This window comes from Kogia breviceps, chromosome 16, assembly GCF_026419965.1.
Source record: "Kogia breviceps isolate mKogBre1 chromosome 16, mKogBre1 haplotype 1, whole genome shotgun sequence".
Classification (NCBI taxonomy): Eukaryota; Metazoa; Chordata; class Mammalia; order Artiodactyla; family Physeteridae; genus Kogia; species Kogia breviceps.
In genome coordinates, this window is record NC_081325.1 from 25369609 (window position 1) to 25391151 (window position 21543).

Below are 21543 nucleotides of genomic sequence, written 5' to 3' on the forward strand. Positions count from 1 at the left end.
AGCCGGTGAGAGGGGCACGGAAGTGGGCCGATCCCGGCCTCAAAGCGTGTCTTTCTGCCGAGGCACCTGACACATTACTGCGGTACAGTGTGGTGAGGCCTGTGAAAGACAGTGGTTTAGGGACGCGAAGAGGAAATCACGCTGGTGCTCCGAGTTGAAGGAGAGAAAGCGTTGGGGGAGTCAGGCAAAGCTTCAGAGAGGCTGGGACATTTCATCAGAGCACTAAGGAGTGAGTGGAAGACGGCAGAGAGATGGGGAAAGGCGGCCTAAATGAGTCAGAAAAAAACCACCTCAGCAAAGAGGCAGAGGCACAAAGGTTCTGGAGACGGCTGGCTGCTGTTTGGGTGAGACTTGGCAGAGCGCCAGCATGGCATGCTTGCAAGTTCATCCGCTCTGAGGGATCCTTCAACATTTCCGTCCCAGGGCAGTTACTCTTAGCCCAGATCCCACCCCAGACCCATTTTCTCTTGTCTGCTCTCCGTTCCTCTTTAGCCCTTTTCTCCTACTCTGCTCCTTGCCCAGCTTGACAAGATATGGATAGACGTTCCCAGTCGATATCTTCTAGTATCAGTCTGTATCTTCTAGTCCAGGAAGACAAGCTCTTTTTCTTTACAGGATTTTTACTTCTGATCTCTCTGAGGAAACAGGGTAACTGGAATAATGAGCCTGAGAACGTTGAAAGAGTCCCAGAATCTTTCCAAGTTCTTGAAGTCATGTCTCTGATCCTTTCACTCACAGAAGCTGGAAGCAGGTTTACCTCCTGTCCTCGTGTCTGTGGGGCTTAATATAGCCCTTCTCCTCCTAACCCTGTAAAGGGCCGTGTGACTCCTACCACTGTGAAGGTCCTCGTTTCTAGTATGTTGTCACAAGAACACAATGGGATGGAATGGTGAAGATAACAGTAAGCGTCAGCCTTGTGAGAATTTGTAGTTTTTAGAATCTCTCATTCTACAGGTTGCTTCTCCCTTTTAAAATTTTCACTCACTAAATATTTTCCTCAGTAAGAGTCAATTATGATGTAAAAACTGTTTATTCTGTGCTTTTTCAAATTAAAAGATACAAATTGTATATACAGAATAATGACAAGTAAATAAAGGTAAATATGCACAGGAACAGAATGAAAATGGTAACAGATTGATTTTGGCAGTCGCACATTGGGTAGTGTTTTGTTTTCGAAATTTCCAATTAAGAAAAATGAACATGTGTAGTTTTTATAATGGAAAAATAAGATACTATTTATGTATTTATTCGATTAAAAGTAATCCTGAGGATTTTCTGTTCTAGGTGAAAACGATGACTGGAAAGAGCAAATGGTTGTAACTGTTTCTTTTTGCTCAGGATATTTACAGAAATTCCTTCCTAGGTCATGCTTTTAGCATTTCCTTGAAGGAATAATCAGAGCTTTTCAAATGAAGCCAGAAATGACCTGATGAGATCTCTGTTTTAGAAAAACAACTAAACAGATTGTGGACTGGCCGGTTGTAAGTCCGGAGGCGGGAGACCCAAGAGGACCCTCTCTAGGAGTCAGGGCACGATGATGGCGGACTGCCCTGGAGTAGTGACAGCGAATTAGAGAGAAAGGAGCAGATATGGGAAGCAGGCACTGCAAAGTGAACCTGTTCAGAGTTAAACTACCTTTCTTTAAACTAGACTTTCCTCTCCCACCCAGCAAATGCACTTCCCCTCCCCTATTTCATGTGTCGTAAGCAGCATCGCCTTCCACCCTGCGGCCCAAGACAGAAAGGTTGCTTTCTCCAGCTCCTCATCCCCACATCTGGTCCATTGCCAAGTCCTGCTAGTTCTTTCCCTTAACTATCTCTTAAATACATTCATTTCTCTCTGCTCCTTACTTTAAGCCACCTTCATCTCCTGCCTGAGCTTTCTAAGGAGTTTCCAAACGGCTTTCCTTTGCTTTCAGTCTTGCTGTCTGCCACATCATTTCACCAGAGTGATTTTCCAAAAATGAAAGTCTTTTGGTGCTTTCAGGAAACGGTCCAAATGCTTGTACGTGGCTTCCAAGACTTCCAGAGCTAGACCCTGCCTCCTGCTCTAGCCTCCTTTCTTACCCTTCCTCATACCTGCTCCTTGACCTCCCTCAGACCTGTCCAGCTCTCCAGCTCACTAGTACCCACAAGTCTTTACACATATGGTTCTCTCTTCCTGCAAGACTCCTCTTTCTGCACCTTCCCTTTACCTCCTTAATTCCTTGATATTTCAACTGAAATATCATTGTGCATAGTGGGACTTCCTGAGCCCTTAGTTAAGTCTTCAAGCCTTCTGGATGTCCCACAGCAGAACACTTATCACATGTATATCTATTATGTTTGCTTAATTGTCTGTGTTTCCTACTAGATTGTAAGCTATGAGTGTGGCTCAGGGGCTGTAGTTATTTTATTTACCGTTGTATCCTACTCAGCTAGTGCAGTACTTATAACATTACGTGCTGAAACAGTTGATAAATTAGACAAGGGAGATAAGGAAGGGAGAAAGGAGAGCAGAGAAAGAAAGAAATAAGGAAAGAAAGAAAGAAAGAAAGAAAGAAAGAAAGAAAGAAAGAAAGAAAGAAAGAAAGAAAGAAAGAAAGAAAGAAAGAAAGAAAGAAAGAAAAAGAGACAGAGAGAAAGAAAGAAAGGGAGAGATAAAGGGAGAAAGAGTGAGAGTGGGAGGGAGGGAGGAAGGAAAGAGAGAGAGAGGGAGGGGAGAGGGAGGGAGAGAGGGAAGGAAAGAAGAAAGAAAGGAAAAGAAAGAAAGAAAGAAAAGAGAGGGAGGGAGGGAGAGGGAAGGAAAGAAGAAAGAAAGGAAAAGAAAAAGAAAGAAAAGAAAGAAGGAAGGAAAGAAAGAAAGAAAGAAAGAAAGAAAAAGAAAAGAGAGGGAAGGAGGGAGGGAGGAAAAAAGTTTTTCAAATAGAGACTACAAAGATTCTAGTGACAGTTTGAATGAGATCAGGGAAAAGACAGACAAAAACATTCCGAGATGCATTCATTGAGCAGCTGGGTACATGACAGTACTGTTATATTGGGGTTAAAAAAAAAAAGAAGAGTAAGTCTGGGTGGAAGCATAATGAGTTTAGTATGAACATCTGGTGCAAAAGTTCAGTTGACAGTTAGGAATAGGGAGTCTCATCTCAGCTAGAGCTTAGGAAAGAAGTGTGAGCGATATGTGATGACTGAAGTCAAGGGAGTGGGAGGGAGTGGGTGAGATTCCCAGAGACAGTATATGGAACTAGAAGACGTCTGAGGTTGGAGTTCTGAAGACCCTAACATTTGTTAAAAACAAGACAGCTGGCCCCAGATGGAGTCACTTATGCTAAATCCTGTCACAAAACCCAGACTTAACTAGGTAAACAGTTTCAGCCTCTCCCACAAATGGAATCTTAACCAGTCAATGAGGAATCACTGGTCAGCACTAGTGAGGTCATTTGCCTGATAGACCCCTGCCTTCCCCTAAAGGAAAGTGACCTTGTCGCAACCTAGTACTGAATATAACGATCCTGCTAGTGTTACTTCCTTGTCCTGCTCCCTTCTGCCTATAAAAGTCTTTCATTTTGTACAGCTCCTCAGAGCTCCTTTCTATCTGCTAGATGGGATGCTGCGCATTACATGAATCACTGAATAAAGTCAATATGCTCTTTAGGGGCTTCCCTGGTGGCGCAGTGGTTAAGAATCCACCTGCCAGTGCTGGGGACACGGGTTCGAGCCCTGGTCCGGGAAGATCCCACATGCCGCGGAGCAACTGAGCCCGTGCACCACAGCTACTGAGCCCGTGAGCCACAACTACTGAGCCTGCACCCCTAGAGCCTGTGCTCCGCAGCAAGAGAAACCCCCGCTCGCCACTACTAGAGAAAGCCTGCACACAGCAACAAAGACCCAATGCAGCCAAAAATAAATAAATAAATTTATTTTAAAAAATAAGATCTTTAAAATTCACTCAGTTGAATTTTTTTTTCAAACACGTTTAAAGAAGACATAGCAATAGAGCTTCTTAGTGGCAGCCTGGGACTTCACATTGCACTGTCCTACGTTTATGGGACGTGTAAGCTCCTAAAACAGTGCTCAGGAGGAGTTTGGAAAGGCATGGCTGAGTCTGTAATTTTGGAAGTGGGGAGGGAGCCCGTAGTAGTTTTCAATGACTTGTTTCTTTCAAGAAATCCTTTGTATTTCTGACATTACAATGCCTTTATGATATACGTTTTTCTCTAGGTTTCTTGAACAGAGCTGATATATTAACACACATTTTCCTCACCTGAATTTATTTACTTAAAATTTTATGTTGATTGCAACACGCCATTTAAAGCCCACATAGCTATTTTACCATACATTCGAATGTGAACATTATAAGAAATCAATAAGTGTTATTTATTGCTGGAACATATGTTACAGAACTCAGCTTTTTTAACCACTTCTACTCTTCCCACACAACCCACTTGTTAAAAGATTTACATCCCATTAATAGTGTATCCCACCTCTAAGTGGAGACTTTAAAATGGGGCAGTAGCATGGGAGTGGATCCCCTTTTTAACAGTCTGTCCACTACGAAAGGACAGCAACTCTCACCATCAGTAAGTGGTAAGGAAATGAGGGCGTTTCTAGGAAGAGCAGATATAGTTAAGACTTATTAATAAACCCTGGTTATAATTTTAGGTTTCCAAGGTTTTAAAGGACTAAAAAGTAGGATAAAAGGAGAAGAAATGAGTGTTTGATTAAAACAGAAGTACAGTATTATATTTATCTTTATATAACTAAAAACCACACTTCTGAAGAGCTGGTTAGAAAAATCATTGTTTTTACACTTACTTGATTTCCTTTAATGCCATTCTTCACATCTGAAATAGATAATATTCTGCTCTAATGTCTGCACTTCAGTGTAAAATTACAGAACAGAAAAAACAAGTCACAGAAGGCTAAAAATAATTATGAATTTCCTTTTAAATAAGAACTTAGAGCTAGTGTATTTAGAAGTAAAATTTTTTTTGAAAAACCTTTATGTCATAGAAGATGTGCTGTATACATTGACTTGTTTGGTTTTCATTAACAATAAGCTAAAACAGTAAGTAGGTTTTGGTAAGAGATTCTTTGGGTTTGTTCTACCTCCAGACAAAAGTTACTTCTAATGTTTCTTTGTGTAATTACAGGGCGTAGGAAAAAACAAGATTGTTGATAGATTCCTTCACCTGCTCAACAGACCTCGAGAATATATCCAGCTGCACAGGTAAGAAGATAAAACCCACAGCCTCTTAAGATCTGGTTTAGTCATTTATTTTGCTCCCAGTACAATTTAAAAATACTTTCTTAAAGGCCCATTTTTAATATACCAGTTTCATTTCTGTTCCTCCTACTGTTATCTCTCCTCTCCTTAAAAGGTAAAAAAAAACCATGCAAAATTTATTTTTAAAGTGACTAATGCTTTATAAACATGAATTAATAGATATTTTGTGGACAGAGTGATGAACATTACATTCAGGAAGCAGTTTTCATCAACATAAAGGCTCTTAAATTAGAAGAAAAATATGTAGAGACTAAGCCCACTCTCTAACAGGAAGCTAAAATAGCTCACAAGGAGAAACATAAGCTATCTGAATCTCAGGTGTGAGATAAGGAAGTCAAAACTATGAAGCAGTAAGTTATTAGTCTCCTTGCCTTTCTTGATTACACTTTGTGGATTATTTAATTTTGTGTGGTCAGAATGCTGGTCCAGGGATAGCCTTTAATCAAATAGATTTTCTCAGCATGGATTGTTTTTAGCTTTATTAATGAACCTGTTCTGAATATTTTTAAAATAAAATATAAGCAGCAGATCCACCAAAGGGGAGAGAGAAAAAAAAAAAATCAAGGAATATACCAAGTAATAAGCAACTTAAAAGTTGACTGAATTGTTATTGTTTTAATCCCAGGAAATTAACAAAAATATTGTGTAGTGGAAATAACACTGGATTGAGTTACAAGAATTGGTTTCTGGTTTGGAGCCTTTCACTAAATAATGATGTGTTCTTGAGAGGAAAATGTAGGAGAAAAGAAGGTAGAGTCAGTGGACTAAAGGAGAAAGAGAAGAGGACCAAAGTGAAGCTGAGAGATGGTCAAAAACTCCTTCTTGGCATTTACACCTCTGGCTGTGATGGAGTAACTAGTACCAGGTTAGTCCTACCACAGTAAAGAGCTATAAAACTGGACAAGACTCACAAACACTGGGAAAGGAACAACCACTAGGGACTGGTGAGCTGAACAATTACCAGAGCTCCCACATGGTTAAGAGACTTCATTAAACTTACTCCTGGTATTCACAAGATACCCTGTAAAGTTTATGCTTTAGAAGTAGGATCAATCTGCCCCTAGAGTAAAAGCTACTTTACACCTACCCTTAATAAGTTTAAAAATAACGCTTGAAAAAACAAGGATGTTTGCTATTTAACTCTATTTTGTAAGTTTTTCTCATACAAAATGATTTTAAAAGTTAAGGGGATGTATGTTGGGGGAAAATGTTTTGAAAAAAATCAAGCTGATTCAGAAATGAATTAACTGCTTAGCTGAACAAACTTACCGAGCAATGAAAGAAGACTACAAAATCCAAACATTTAACAACAGAGCATTCACAATATGAAGCATTCAATAGAATATTACTAGGCATACAGATAAGCAGAAAATAGACCCCAAATGGTCAATAGAAATAGACCCTAAAATGACAGATGATCGAATTAGCAGACAAGGACTGTAAAACAGTTGCCTTAAATATGTTCAAGCATATAAAGGACATATAAAGGGGGAATGAACATAATGAGGGAATAATTAGGAATTCTCAGTACAGAAATAGCAACCTTAAAAAAGCAGGCTCACATATGGGCAATTAGAGTTTCAAAAAAAAAAAGAACAAAGAATGGGGCAGAGTAATATTTAAAGATGTAATGGTGAAAAAATTTCCAAATTTGATGAAAAGCATGAAGTCACCAATCCAGGAAGCTCAATGAACCTCTAGCAGGATAAGCAGGAAACCACAATAAAGTACATTATAATCAAATTGTTGATAATTGAAAAAGGAAATCTTTAAAGCTGCCAGCGAAAAAAAGACATATTACATATAGGAGGAAAATCATAAAAATGACGACTGACTTGTCATGAGAAATAAATATCACAATTCAGTGAAATAGTTGTTTTTAAAGAGTCAAAAGAAGAAAAAAAAAGTCAGTATACAATAGTATATCTGGCAAAACATTCTTTAGAAATGCATTCTTGGATGAACAAAAACAGAGTATTTTTTACCAGCAAACCTGCATAATATAAGAAAATGACAGTTCAGTATTTTCCATGAGCATAGATACAAAAATAAAGATAGATACTCCAATAAAGATGTTTAAAAAAAGTTTTAATAAACCTTACTTTTCTAGGAATTATTCCTTGTCTTCTAATTATTGGCATAAAGTTGTTTATAATACCACTTTATGATATTTCAGTGTCCTTAGGCCCAGTAATGATATTATCATTTTTATTCCCGGTATTGGTTATTTGCCTTCTCTCTTTTTTTCATGATCAGTTTTGCCAGGAGTTATCAGTATTATTGGTCTGTTCAAGGAACCAGCTTTGGGCACTGTTGAATGTCTCTTTTGTTTGTTTTTTTTCTATTTCAATAATTTCTGATTTTATCTTTATTATACCCTTGCTTTTATTTTCTTTGAATTTAAAGTGCTCTTTATTTTTAAACTTTTTTATATGAATGATTAATTGATTTTCAACCTTTATATGTGTTTGAGGCTGTCTCTATTTGAATCTCTTTTTGAGTGTTGGTTTTCTCATCTCTGAGTAATAGAAGTTGACAAGGTCATTTTTAATATCTCTAGGTCTTTATTCTAATATCTTTGAATAGGCAAGAAGAAGACAGTATTCAATGTGCTTTAGAAAGTTTAGAAGATTAGAGATACTGTCATCCCTCATTATTTGTAGGGGATTGGTTCTAGGACCCCCATGGATGCTAAAATCCACAGATGTTGAAGTCTCTTATATAAAATGGTGCAGTATTTGCGTATAACCTGTGCACATCCCCCCCATATATTTCAGATCATCTCTATATTACTTATAATACCTAATACAATATAAATATTATATAAATAGTTGTAAATACAGTGTAAATATAGTGTAAATAGTTGCCACATGACAAATTCTAGTTTTGCTTTTTGGAACTTCTGGAATTCTTTGTTGTCCCAAATATTTTCAGTTTGAGATTGATTGAATCCATGATGCAGAAACTGTGAATACAAAGGACCAACTGTACTATGCTTTATTTTCTACCTAGAATGTCCCTTATACCAATCTTTTGTTGAAAAGTAACAAATAATTCATAAATAGTAAAGAATTACCTGCTGATTATATACCATGGTATTTCTGATATTGGCTACATAAATATATTTTCTATGAAAAAACTTTCTAAATTCAAAATGTAATAAAATTTTCAGTTACAGATTTTTATTATTTTTCCTTATATCACTCATTGCTATATCATTGACTGATGATAGTATTACAAATAAAATATCTACTCATTTAGACACTGGGATACCTCTATTTGTCAGTATTTGATATTTAATTTGTTATGTAAAGTTGGAAGTAAAAAAAATCTCCACTTCTGTTTAAAATATATATTATTAAAGGATTTTCATTAAATAGACTGACATTCCCACTAATTTCAATGTGGAAAGTTTTTTTCTTTATTGTGTACAACTTTATGACTATATTTGTCATAAAATTAAAGTTCATGAAATCGCCTTAAGAGAAACATATGTTTTAAAAGGTCTGAAAATAGCAGTCAAAAAAAAATGTTCAGAACTTCTCTGATCTATGGGTGACCTATTTAATGTCGTTAACTGTCAATTTTAGATTCCTTTTAATGGATTTGCAATGTTACCATCTAAGTAATCAGTCACACTCAATTTAGTTTATGGATGCATTCCAACAAAATGAGTTATGCGCCATTCAAAACATAATCTTGATAAGTAAAACCATCGCCAAACATACATGAAGAAAACATACAACCAAAGTACTTTTGAGTATGGCCAGCTTATGTTTTAATGATCAGATGTCATAAAATGAGCAAGCTAGGTAATTCATGTTTTTAGTTAAAATCAAGATGTTGTCCTAAGAGTATGATTTAGATAATTTAAAAGATTAATGAGTATAATGACTTTTATGGTATATATTTCAAGCAGAGGAGACTACATGGCTCACATTTGTGAAGTGTATTTATTTACTTCTTTTCCCACAATATTATGTTAATTTGACATTAAAGAAGACGTTTGATATGTCAACTTCTGTAGCTATGTTTGCTCCTTGGATAAAAGCATACTTCTGTATTAAAATCAGAATTATCTTAGTTTTGAAATTCTTATGTTACCAGATTTTTTTTCATCTGCTACCCTTCATATAAGAAGACGATGGCACAGGTCCAATCATTAGCATGACCCATATGCTTGTTTATTTTTCTAATACTGTTGCCCATTGTAAATATAGAGTTTTCAGGTCACCCAGCGAAATCCCAACTTTCTCTTCAGTGAGATTTTCCCAATGTATGCTCAACTTATTCCAGACTGAACCATTCTCTGTCCTACTCACAAGTTTTGAACTTGTATGCATACCTGTCTTTATTCTTCCCTCTAAAATATACTCTGTTTCTCCCAGAATACTTCAAGATTTGGTCCACTGTTACTTCTGCGTGGAACTTTTCTGATTTGTCATTCTGGGTGTATGTGTTCCCTCCTCTGAAACTCCACAGGACTGAATTTGTACCATTGTGATAGAAAGAACATAGATTTTAAAAGATAAAATTATGTCTCTACCGTTAACTTTTTTAAATAATTTTTTAAAATTTAATCATTTAGATTTTTTTAAAAACATCTTTATTGGAGTGTAATTGCTTTACAATGGTGTGTTAGTTTCTGCTTTATAACAAAGTGAATCAGCTATACATATACGTATATCCCCTTATCTCCTCCCTCTTGCGTCTCCCTCCCACCTTCCCTATCCCACGCCTCTAGGTAGTCACAAAGCACCGAGCTAATCCCCCTGTGCTATGATCCCCGTGTGCTATGCGGCTGCTTCCCACTAGCTATCTATTTTACATTTGGTAGTGTATATATGTCCATGCCACTCTCTCACTTCTTCCCAGCTTACCCTTCCCCCTCCCCGTGTCCTCAAGTCCATTCTCTACATCTGCGTCTTTATTCCTGTCCTGCCCCTAGGTTCTACCATTAACTTTTATGTGGCCTTGAACTCCTTGAGTCCTAATTTCTTTACCTACCAAATTGAAATAATAATACCCTTCAAGATGGTTGTGAAAATTAGGTGAAAATGTTTGCCAAGGACCAACCACAATGTGTGGCACATTTTAGGTCCCTAAGTACTCAGGCTAACTCATAAGTATTAGTTTCTTGCCACATACCCCACTTCCTCTCACTCTGATTTGCATTATAATTTCTATATCTTATGTCCATCCCGCCCTCCCCCAGTCATGCCTCCCCAACTAAATAAGGAATTTTTTTGAAGGCAGGAGTCAGGTTTATTTATTATATATTAATTCATTTCACCTAATTTGTATTTATTAGATTTCTGTTGTTTGCCCATTGCTGTTTGGGGGCACGGATGATGTACAGTCATTCCTAGTATCTATAGGGGATTGATTCCAGGACCCCCACAAATACCCAAATCCAAGGATGCTCAGGTCCCTTATATAAAATGGCATAGTATTTGCATATAACCTACACATGTCCTCCCATATGCTTTAAATCATCTCTAGATTACTTATAATACAATGTAAATGCTATATAAATAGTTATAAATGCAATATAAATGCTATATAAATAGTGGCTGGCTCACAGCAAATTCAAGTTTTGCTTTCTGGAACTTTGAGATTTTTTTTTTTCAAATGTTTTCAATCCATAGTTGGTTGAGTCCTTAGAGGCAGAACCTGTGGGTGTGGAGGGCTGACTATATAGATGATGATATTGATTTTGACTAGATGTGCTGGCTTGCTTGCTTGTCAGTGGGTGAGAATACATCAACACTTATAATACAGTGTTGTATATAAGCGAAGAAAGAAACATGTGCAGGTTCTGTGGGGCCCTTGAAGAGAGGTACCCAACCCTCTGAGTGTATGCATGGGATTTGGTGGAAGGGGTCTGGAGAAGGTGACACTCAAACTGAGTCTTTAGGGATAAGTAGGAGTTTTCTAAGTGCAGAACACAGAACAAGGCATTGTAGTTATTGAAAACAAGCTGTCTAACAGTAGGAAGTGAAGGCAGCTTGGGTAGCGTGGAATGTATGTGGGTAGATGCAAGAGTTGATGCCAGGAGGAAGATGTGGACCTTGTGGGGACTTCATGGGCCTTGCTGAGGTTGGATTTTATCCTGAATGCAATGTGGTGGCATTAAAGCAAGATCATTAGGACCATAGTCTGTGGGTAGATCAGGGTCAGATGAGACTTGAATCACCGAGAACACTGGGAGGTGATTGCAGTAATCCAGATAAAATTGTTGGAGCCAAACAAACATACTGGCAATGAAAACGGGAAGAAGGGAAGTGGTGAAGTGGGTTTAACTGGCTAATTTTAGGTTGATGACTATATGGAGTCTGAGGAGAAAAAAGAAGAGTGGGCAGGGGAGGACTACTGCATTGCATTGTAGATGGTTATAGTTAAAACCCTTGTTTTTCCCTCTTCATATTTTTGTATACTTTTTCTTTATGAAATCGAATGAGATAAAATGAAGTGTAAAACTGTAGCACTGACCTTCTCCATATCAAATATCCTGGAGTGAATGATGACATGCTTTAAAAAGCACAGCATAATTCAGCATACAAGGCTTTCCTCAATCTGACGAAAACAATGTGACAGTATACATTTTGAAATTCACAAAGTCCCCAAGGGCAAACAAATAGAAAAACTAAAAGCTTTTTTTGAAGTCTCATGGAAAAAATTATTATTGAGCCATCAAGACATTCTGATAAGAGCAATAGAGAACTGGAGATGTGTCTGATGTCATAGGCTGCCAGGATACTCCTTCTGTCTCATCTTCCCCATTATGAACTTGGAAAGGCTATTTTAGAAACATTTTTATCAGCAGTTAGACAGTACTTTTCCCACTAAGAATGCCTTCTACTGCCTTTTTTTACAGAATGAATTATGCTACTACCTCTAACTTTTCCATGTAGATCTTTAGGTTTGTACTAATTTTTGACTCCAAATCCATTTAAATTTCTGTACTATTTTTGCTTTCTCATTTAACAAACATGTAACTAGCAGCTACTCTGTGCTAGGCACTGTTCTACCCTGTTTTCAAATTGTAACTCATTTTTGCACACAACTCTGAGTTCAGTACTGTTACCATCCCAGTTTTGCAGATGAGGACAGAGGCCCAGAGAGGTTAAAAAACTTGACTGAGGTCACATAGCTGTCTTCATACAGTCTGGCTTCAGCCTTATGCTCTAACCACTGCACTGTGCTGCTTCTTGACTTTGTCATGCTGATCAAATAGTATTTTAGTGATAGTAGCACTTTAATAAGTACCTCATTAAAGTACTAGCCATGTGTTAAGATTGTTGGTCAACCAATTCTTAGATTTAATACTTCAATCTACATATTATAGCTTGATTTTTAAAATTCTAGCTTCATATTTCTAATCCTTGCGCAGCTTGATCCCAAAGCCTTTCCTTTGGCCAGTTATTCCATATTTTCCCCTTTTTTTCCAACAATAATACCCTTATTAAATTTCATTTTCTGTTTTCTTGACTACTTCTCCAGATTATTAAGCTTCTTTTGTGTCTTAATGCACCTCTCCTGAGGTGTATCATCAGTGTACTTAACAGCTCCGTTTTCGGTTCTGTCACCCAGGTAATTCATAAAATTGTAAACCAAATCAATGCCTGTGATCTTTTATATGATATTCCTCCCAGGCGGACACTGCTTCAGTTCTCGGTGCACTCACCAAATGGTTGTTGTAGGTTATAGAGGTGACTGGGTCAGAGCTGCAGACCGATCCTGAAACTGGAGACCCCAGCCAGCAGGCTGCTCTAGACTGTCTTGGAAGAGAAGACTGGAAACAAGCAGGATTCTATGGGATTCTTTTTTATTTTTGTTTCCTAATTCACAAGCTAAATAAGCTTGAGAACCACTGATACAGTGTGTGTTTTTCCTTAGTTTTGTTAGATCCTTTGCCACTAGAGAATAGCTACATTCTTTTCAAGTGTTATACACTTTTTTAGTTTGAGAAAAATTTCAAAAATCAAAAAAATGTAAATAAAAACATGTAGCACATACCCAAGTGTATCGCTCATATTTAACAACTATTCATATTTTTCTCAAATTTGATTCTACTCTTCCTTTTGCAGAAAGGAAACACGAATTAGAGCTTTACCACCACTTCCAATCTCATCTCCCCTTCTTCAAGTCAATCACTCTTCTCAACTTAGTTTATAACCTTCCAGGCATTTGTATGCATTTTTTTTAATTTGTAAAGCAAATTTTTGTTAAGAAAATAGTTCTTCCACTCTGACTTCCACTGTAAAATCAGTGATGCTCTGATGGCGGGGGCGGGGGGGAATTTTAAAAAACTTTTAGTCCTTAGTTGTAATAAAAAATAAACTCAATCTTACAATTGTTTCAATATCAGATTATCTTAACATGCTTAACATCGCGCTCCAACCACTTAAACCTGCTCTCCTCTCTCTGGAGAGCTTCACCTGCAGGTTTCTTTCAGCAGCATCCTTAGTTAAGCTGATAGAGTGAAGAAGTATCTTGGGCCAGTGTCATATACTTCCCAACCATCTTTTAATTCATTAAGATCTAAAATGTTTTTTTTGTTGAGCTTTATAAAGTGCCAATTCTTATAAGTGAGACAGATATTGCTGTAGCCAGACTCTTCAGATGACAGCAACAGTGACAACATGAGCTGAAGGAGATGGGGTGAGGTGCTTAAACTAAGCAGGTAGATTTGTGTCCTAATGCAATCACTTAGTTCGCCACACTGTTATCTATGTCTCTTAATGGATATATATCTGTAATGTTTTGTGCAAGAATTAAGAGCACTGCTGGAAAATCTAAGAATTTCTTCTTTATTTCATTTGACTTTATTCCTTTATGCATCCAAATAATCAACAGATATCTAGGTTGGGTACTCTAGAAGCAGAGCCAGAGATGGAAATGTCTGTATAAGTGATTTTAGAGGGAGAGTATTTAGGTGAAACTTTCTGGGAAGTGAAGGAATCAGGGTAAGACTGTGGAAAATAAGTGGTTTTATTTATTTTTTAGTTTTTTAGTTTTGGCTGCCCCATGCAGCTTGTGGGATCTTAGTTCCCTGACCAGGGATCGAACCCTGGCCCCTGTCAGTGAGAGCACGGAGTCCTAACCACTGGACGGCCAGGGAACCCCCAAGAAGTGGTTTTAGGTGAAGTCTGGCCTCAGCCTCCTCACAGGGAGCTCTGCAGCACTAATGGCACTACTCAGTTATCCCACATGGAAGCAAGAGAGCCCGGCTTCTTTGCCCCCACGTCAGTGAGGCATTAGTCAGGAGAGGAATCAGGGAGAACCTCTAACTTCCCAGGCATTTCAGGACAAGGTACTCCCCTGTGATGGAGGGTAATTCTTTGAAGAGGGGTGCATCTGTGAGCTTTTAGAAGTCAGTGCTACAGTAGCCGTGGGATGGGTGCCTTTGGTAGCAAAGGAGATCTGGGTAGGACACCAACAACATATACTACCAGACACCAACAATATACCCTACCAGAAAACTCAGCCTCCCGTTGAGCGCAGTCCCTAGCACTGTTCTAGGCCTTGAGAAACGCAGTGATGAACAAGATAGACAAGGTCATTGCTGCCATGAAGCTTTCCTTCTAGTGGTAAAAAGGAGGCATGCAATGAGCAAATAATTCAGTCAACTGGACAATATCAATGCTATCATGGAAATGATATAAAAAGTTTTATAGGGTAATGTGATAAGGAGTAAATGAATAAGTTTGGCAGCAGTTACTGTCTTCATAATTGTGCTGGGATTTACAGCAAGACATTCTAGCATTTTAGCAGCTTTGTCTGTTCTGGAGATTCATTGGTTGAATTGACCCCATGTAAGATGGATCCATAAAAGATTACAGATTATAGTAACTAGAGACTTGTGAGAACTTAGGGGGTTAACTTAGGCTTACTAGGGATACTGGTACTAGTATCAGTAAATCCCCAAATAGGAGATTTATAACATCTCTGAGCAAAACCAATGAGTCATGTATCGCATTGCCTGGTTAGAGTAAGAAATCAGGAACTGAGCAGGGCTGAGCCTGCAGCTGAGTGAAACTGAATAAAGTAGGGATAGCACTATAAGCTCAGCAATCTGCTAACAAAGGTGTCTTTCGTGTTATACACACCACATTCTGAATGTGATTTTTTTTTTACCAACTCTTAGTGGTAGTGGTGTAAGTTGTATATAATTGAATATCATTTTCCACCAAGGACTTAAGTTCTGCTGCTGCAGTATTTGAACACTTCTACTAATACATATTTACTGGTTTCTGCTGGCAGCTGATCAGATGACAGTAGTGCTACATAGTCAGCAGGGTTCATTTGTTTTAAGACATGGTTTTTAGGAATGCATTGCATCGAAAAGTATAAACCATTTATTATAAAACTGGGCTAAAATAAAACAGAAGCCTCAAATTTTTAAAAGAAAAGCATAAGTTTGGGTAACCTCTTTGAGCCTAAATTTCATCATAGAATTGTTGGAGGTATTAAATGACATGTGTCTAGGACAGTGCCTGGTGTGTGGTAGGTACCCAGTTAAAATTAAATCTCTTCTCTATAAATCTGTATTGTCCATATATCTTCTGCCTCTTCCTCTCTTCTTAGCTTTGAATCTGCAGTTTTCTTTTTAAAATATCCACATTGGTATCTCTGGAGCATTTCAAATCCAACATGTCCATCTCTTCATACCAAATTTTCCTTTATAAATGTCCTCCAGCCCCTTTTCTATACCTCATTCATGGTGAGTATCAGTAAAGCAGTGTTTATGATTGGTAAAGGAAAGAATGGATGTTTCCTCTCTGAGCTTATGGAATCCTGTATCCAGTCACCTGGTCTGTAATCGGTATACCTTTTTCCTTTCCCTGTCCTTTATCTTGACAGCCAGTTATTACAGAATCATGTCTACATTTTTCTAGATCTCCCAAATATTTTCCTCTTTTCCTTTCCTACAGTCACTAGCCATACCTAGACTATTAAAATAGTTTCTTCTCCTTCACCTAGAATTGTGACCAAGTCCTTTCAATTCCATCCTCTGGGCCATAGATCCATTCCTCATTTTCTCTTGCCTGGACTTTTACAGTATCCTCCTGGTTAAAAATTCAGCCTTCAGTCTGTCTCTCCCAAGCCTCGTACTGTTCCATCAATAAAGCTGATCACTTATTCTCCTGCTCAGACCCTTCAGTGACTCTCATTGCCAACAATATCAAGTCCATAGTCCTTAATCTGAGCCCCATCTGTTTCATTAGTCTTACTTCCAACCTTTCTCTCCCACATACTTAGGCTTAATCCATGTGAACAGCTTGTGGTTCCCAAGAATCACATGCATATTCACGACTCCCTCACTTGCCACTTGCAGTTTTTATAGCCTGGAATGCCCTTCTCTATCAAGTCTGTCTGGAAAATTCTTACTTTTTCGTCAAAATGCAAATCAAAGTCTTTTCTTCTAGGAAAATTTCTTAGACCCTTCCTTCTCCTTTTCCTTCACAAGCAGACGTTTCCTTTCTTTGTGACAACATTAGTACAAAGCGCTTCTTAAAGTGGGGAGCACGTACCAAGAAGTTCAAGATCATCCACTGGAACATGGGAAGACATCAGCATTTACATTTACTTTGCTCTTAAAAATATGAAATAAGCATTACCAATAGTTAGTATACTGACGGACACTGGCACCCTCATTTGTTCAGTTTGTCACATATGGGAAATGGGACGTATCCAGAGAGAATTGTGGGAGTTTGTATTATGAGAAGATGACAGGGACGCTCTCAGGTATTCATCTGATTGCACAATATGACAACACATAACAGTTTACTGTGCCCAGTTTAGCAGATTTGTGGTTTACGTTACCCAGTGTTAACTAAGCCAGCCCTCATATGACGGATAGTGGTTTAAAAGATTCCTGAAGAAACAACCCTGGGTTGAAAATATCGTTAATAATGGAAATATAAACAAATGACATGGAATTGGCAGAAAATTATGTAAGTATAACTATTGATGGAGCATCTGATTTGATTGGATAGAGACAAGACTCTTGAGTAAGGTTACAGAGGACATCACACATGAAATGTATTCACTCCATGATGATTCAAAACAAAACACTGCCACAAAGGTTGAAAGCAGACTTGCACACAGTGCTACAGGATGTCACCAGTTAGATGTGTCACATAAAAATAAGAGCTTTAAAGCAAAGCCAGAACTATTGCAATATTTTGGAATAAGGTAGGAACTGACTGTGAAAATCTTTCATACTACACAGTCTCACTTATAATCTCATTGTAAAGTATTGAAAAGATCTGTCAAACCTACCCATTTGTCTTTTACAAAGTCAAGAGTTCACAATTTGTTGATCTGTCTGTGTGTTAATGGCTGTTAGAGAGATGCTACGTAACAGATACTTTAAAAATTAAAAAAAAAATTTAATTTGACTCTTCAAGCTACAGGTTATGTTTTAGCAATAAAGTAGAAAATAACTCCTTAAAAAAAAAAACTTCTCTGGAGAGAGTGTCTTTAAATAAGATGTTTATAACTGTTTCAGTTAGTTTTTTTGTGGCTAAAAATAATGTATGTCGGGCTTCACTGGTGGCACAGTGGTTGAGAGTCCGCCTGCCGATGCAGGGGACACGGGTTCGTGCCCCAGTCCGGGAAGATCCCACATGCCGCGGAGCGGCTGGGCCCGTGAGCCATGGCTGCTGAGCCTGCGCGTCCGGAGCCTGTGCTCCTCAACGGGAGAGGCCACGACAGTGAGAGGCCCGCCTACCGCAAAAAAAAAAAAAAAAAAAAAAAAAAACGTATGTCACTCTGTGATATTGTGATATAATAATTATATGTTTGGCCTTCATTCCCTTTCCCAGCACAAGAGCTTCTAAAACACTTGTAATGTCCTGCATTATAAGGGTATCTTTTGTTAAAATATTTGGTCTTCGTCTCCAATTCTAAGACCCTTGGAATCTCCAGAATGATAAGAGTCTCATAAGGTGACTCTAGGGTCTCTAGAGAATTGTTGGGTGTAGAAAACCCACACATTTGGTGTCAGAAGTAGAAATAGATCGTAGTACTCCTAAAAATGTCTCATGTCTGCACACTAAAACAATTTAAATACTGTTTCCTACAAATGAAGAGTTTCAGTGAGTTTTGAACCTATTCGTTCAAAATATATATAAAATGTGACACTGCCTGATTAGTTTGCAAAACCCCTGACATCAGGAAAGATGGATATTCCCAAGCCTAACTGTAATGAAAACCTTTGTATGTTTTGATAGATGAAATTGAAAAATGCATGTTGAGCTATAGGGACTGCAGTCAAAATTGCACTTGGGTTTGGAGGTACGAGTCTTCATGAGCTCTTTTTCAGCTATAATAAGTATTGAAATAAACTCAGTTTAGGACTGGACCTTTAAATCACACAAGTAATAAAATGTCTTAATCACATTATTCTTTCTAAAATATCCTTCTTTAATTTTTAATGAGAACAAAAAGGGTTTTTTTGTATTATTAACAAATAAAATTTTAAAGTGTTTTTAAGGTATTGTTTTTCATCTTTAGCTCAGTTGTTGTTTCTATTTTGGTATACTTTAGAATGTATCTTCTTAAAACAAAAACATTTTATTAATGGTACATTTAGAGCCACTGACCTAGAGTAGGCTCTGCTATTATACACATCATTCTTTATCACAATCACGTGTTTCCACCTCTGTCTTCCCTGCTAGACAATGTTCTCTCCCTAAGGGCAGGGGCATTTCTTGGAACTGCCTCCTCCAGCATGATTTCTGGAATATGGTAGATGTTTGATAAGATTGGTTAAGCAAATGAATAAATGCAATGTCGGTCCCTTCCCATCCATCTTTGAGACATCCATTTAGAGAGTCCTCTCTCTGAAATGGATAGATGATTGGTCCTCCATTCCCATGACGTGAAAGTCAAACTCTTCACACGTGATATTTAAGAAGAGTGTGCACTCCGACTCACCCTGCCTATCAAGCTCTACTCCCCTCCATGCAGCTATGTTCTAGACATGCTCGGTGCTTCCCCAAAATACTCTTGTATCTCCAAACTTCGACATGTTTTTTCTATTCCTCTACCTGGAAGCACCTTCCACCCATCTCTGCCAGTTAAAATCAAATTTAATCATCAAGATCCTGTTTTCTTCAGTCAGAATTAATTGCCTTCTCCTCTGTGTACCCATTGAACTTTGTTTTAATTTCTCGTATAGCCCTTATCACATTCTGATGTAAGTGATTTTTTATTTGTATTTTATATTTATTTATTTATTTTGGCCGTGCCAGGTGGCATGCAGGATCTTAGTTCCCTGACCAGGGATCGAACCCATGCCCCCTGCATCGGGAGCATGGAGTCTGATGTGAGTTATATTTATCTTATATGTCTCTTGTCATGTGAGCTTCTTGAGAGCAGGAGCTCTGAATTATTCATTTTATAACCCTTCCTGCCTAATAATCTGCTTTACAAATTGGTAATACATAATATAAGTTTAATACACTCACAGGTTTATTCATTCTTTATGCAAACATTTATTACATGCATAGAAGGTACAAGGCATGATGACAGGCTCTAGGTATATTAAAAAATATATATATATATATGATATCCTCTTGTCTATAGATGGTATGCCTAGTGAGGGGACAGTCATATAAATGTTACCGAGCAAGGGCTCTCTGCCCAATGCACATAGGAGCCAATACCAGGGCTCAAATCTGTCTCCCCAGTCTGGGGTTCAGTCAAACCTTCACGAGTTAGGTGAGGAGGGTTGGTACGCAGTAGCACTGGCAGGGCAGGTTTTGAGGGCCATGGGGAAAATAAAGCAGGGAAGGGGGCAGAGTAAGGTGTATAATTTTCATAGGTTGACCAGGGAAGGCCTTCCTGAGAAGTTGACTTCTGAGTAGCCCTGATGGATAGTAGCCTATTTCCAGCCTTTTTTGCACCTATAAACATGCATTTTCTATTTTAAGTTTTATCTGTGTATTAAGTACTCTTTTTCAGGTTTTCGAGATCCTCTGACTAGCCTTGAATAAATAGCAATAATACCTAAACTCAAGTGAGAGAACAGGACAAATGGACCACACCTTCATATTCATCCTGAAAGAGTAGAAGAGATTTGCCCAGGAGACAGGAGAACTTTTCAAGTCCCGAGGTGACCTAAGCTGCTGATATCTTGAAAAGGTGCAGCAGTTGAAATGCCCACCAGCACCAGTCAGAAAATGCTGCGCGTAATGCCTCTTCAGCCTCACGTGGGAGGCTCTCCACTGTGATTATCCTGACACAGTTCATAAAGCCGTGAAAAAAACAATTGCCATTTTATACCCACTCATTTATTTAATTTGGGGTTCAAGAAGTGTGCTAGATACCGGAAGAGAAAAAGTGGCCAGAGCCTGAACTGGCTGTATAGTGTCAGCTGTCTTCCACTCACCCCGGTGTCCTAGACAGCAGCTCTTTGTTGCTGTCTTCCTAATGATGTCTTAAACGCATTTGTATTGGAACAGCTAGGTATATTATGGAATGGCATTCAAAATCGCCATCAAATTTTAAGGAAAAAACGTGAGATGGCAAAGAAACGTGCCTGTCCTCTGCCCTCTGATTCCTCAGAGGTATTTTGTTCCTTCTCCTCTGCCATTAAAATGACACTGGAAAATAGGCTGGGGTTGAAATGAACTCTTTCACTTACGTTGCTAAAAGCAATATATATTATTTTTCTTACGATTCAGTAGCGTCTCCCTTTAAGAACACCTATCATAAAACCTTAGTAAAATAGGTATATTACAGAAAACTTAAACATAGATTTTCTTTAAGTTAAGAGTTCTCCAAATAGAATGCTTATTTACATACTGTTTTCTATTTGACTCAAGTGGTTCAAGTGTGATAAATAAACCAGAGCATTGGGAATTGTTTCAAGTTGATGAACACCCAGAAATTAGGATAAAATAATTCATGGATTATAGTTTACCAAATACTATTGTGATAATTCAAAATGCAACTTACATAGTAAATTTTAAGCTGTAAGTATCGCAGGAGAGGTGTATTTTGGGTTATTAACCAAAAGAGGCATGCCTGACCAGTTTCATGCAGAGCTGGTGGGCTTAAGTCTTCTCTGACTTAAATAGTCGAAGGCTGCTTATCATTTGTCTCAGTGATCAAAAATATTTATTTTAACTTTATTTTGAATTGCCTATGGTAAAATATCTTTTGATATTTAATTTCATGCAAGATCCAGTTTCTGCTGTGTCAAAGGTGGCACATTATTAGTATGGTAAGATAAGTTTACTTAAATATATTACGAATTTAAGC

The 21543-nt window shown here is 38.0% G+C and overlaps 1 protein-coding gene across 2 annotated transcripts in view; it reads left to right on the top strand.

Annotated features, from left to right (window-relative positions):
* VWA8 (von Willebrand factor A domain containing 8) overlaps nt 1–21543 on the top strand; it is a 345450-nt gene that overhangs the window by 155774 nt on the left and 168133 nt on the right. Inside the window, exons 21-22 of one of the 2 annotated variants that reach the window (XM_067016182.1) lie at nt 5132–5208; nt 5891–6130. In XM_067016182.1, coding sequence (XP_066872283.1) covers nt 5132–5208; nt 5891–6130 — 317 coding nt within the window. The remainder of the gene's footprint in view (nt 1–5131; nt 5209–5890; nt 6131–21543) is intronic. The other variant, XM_059041719.2, reaches the window with a different exon arrangement.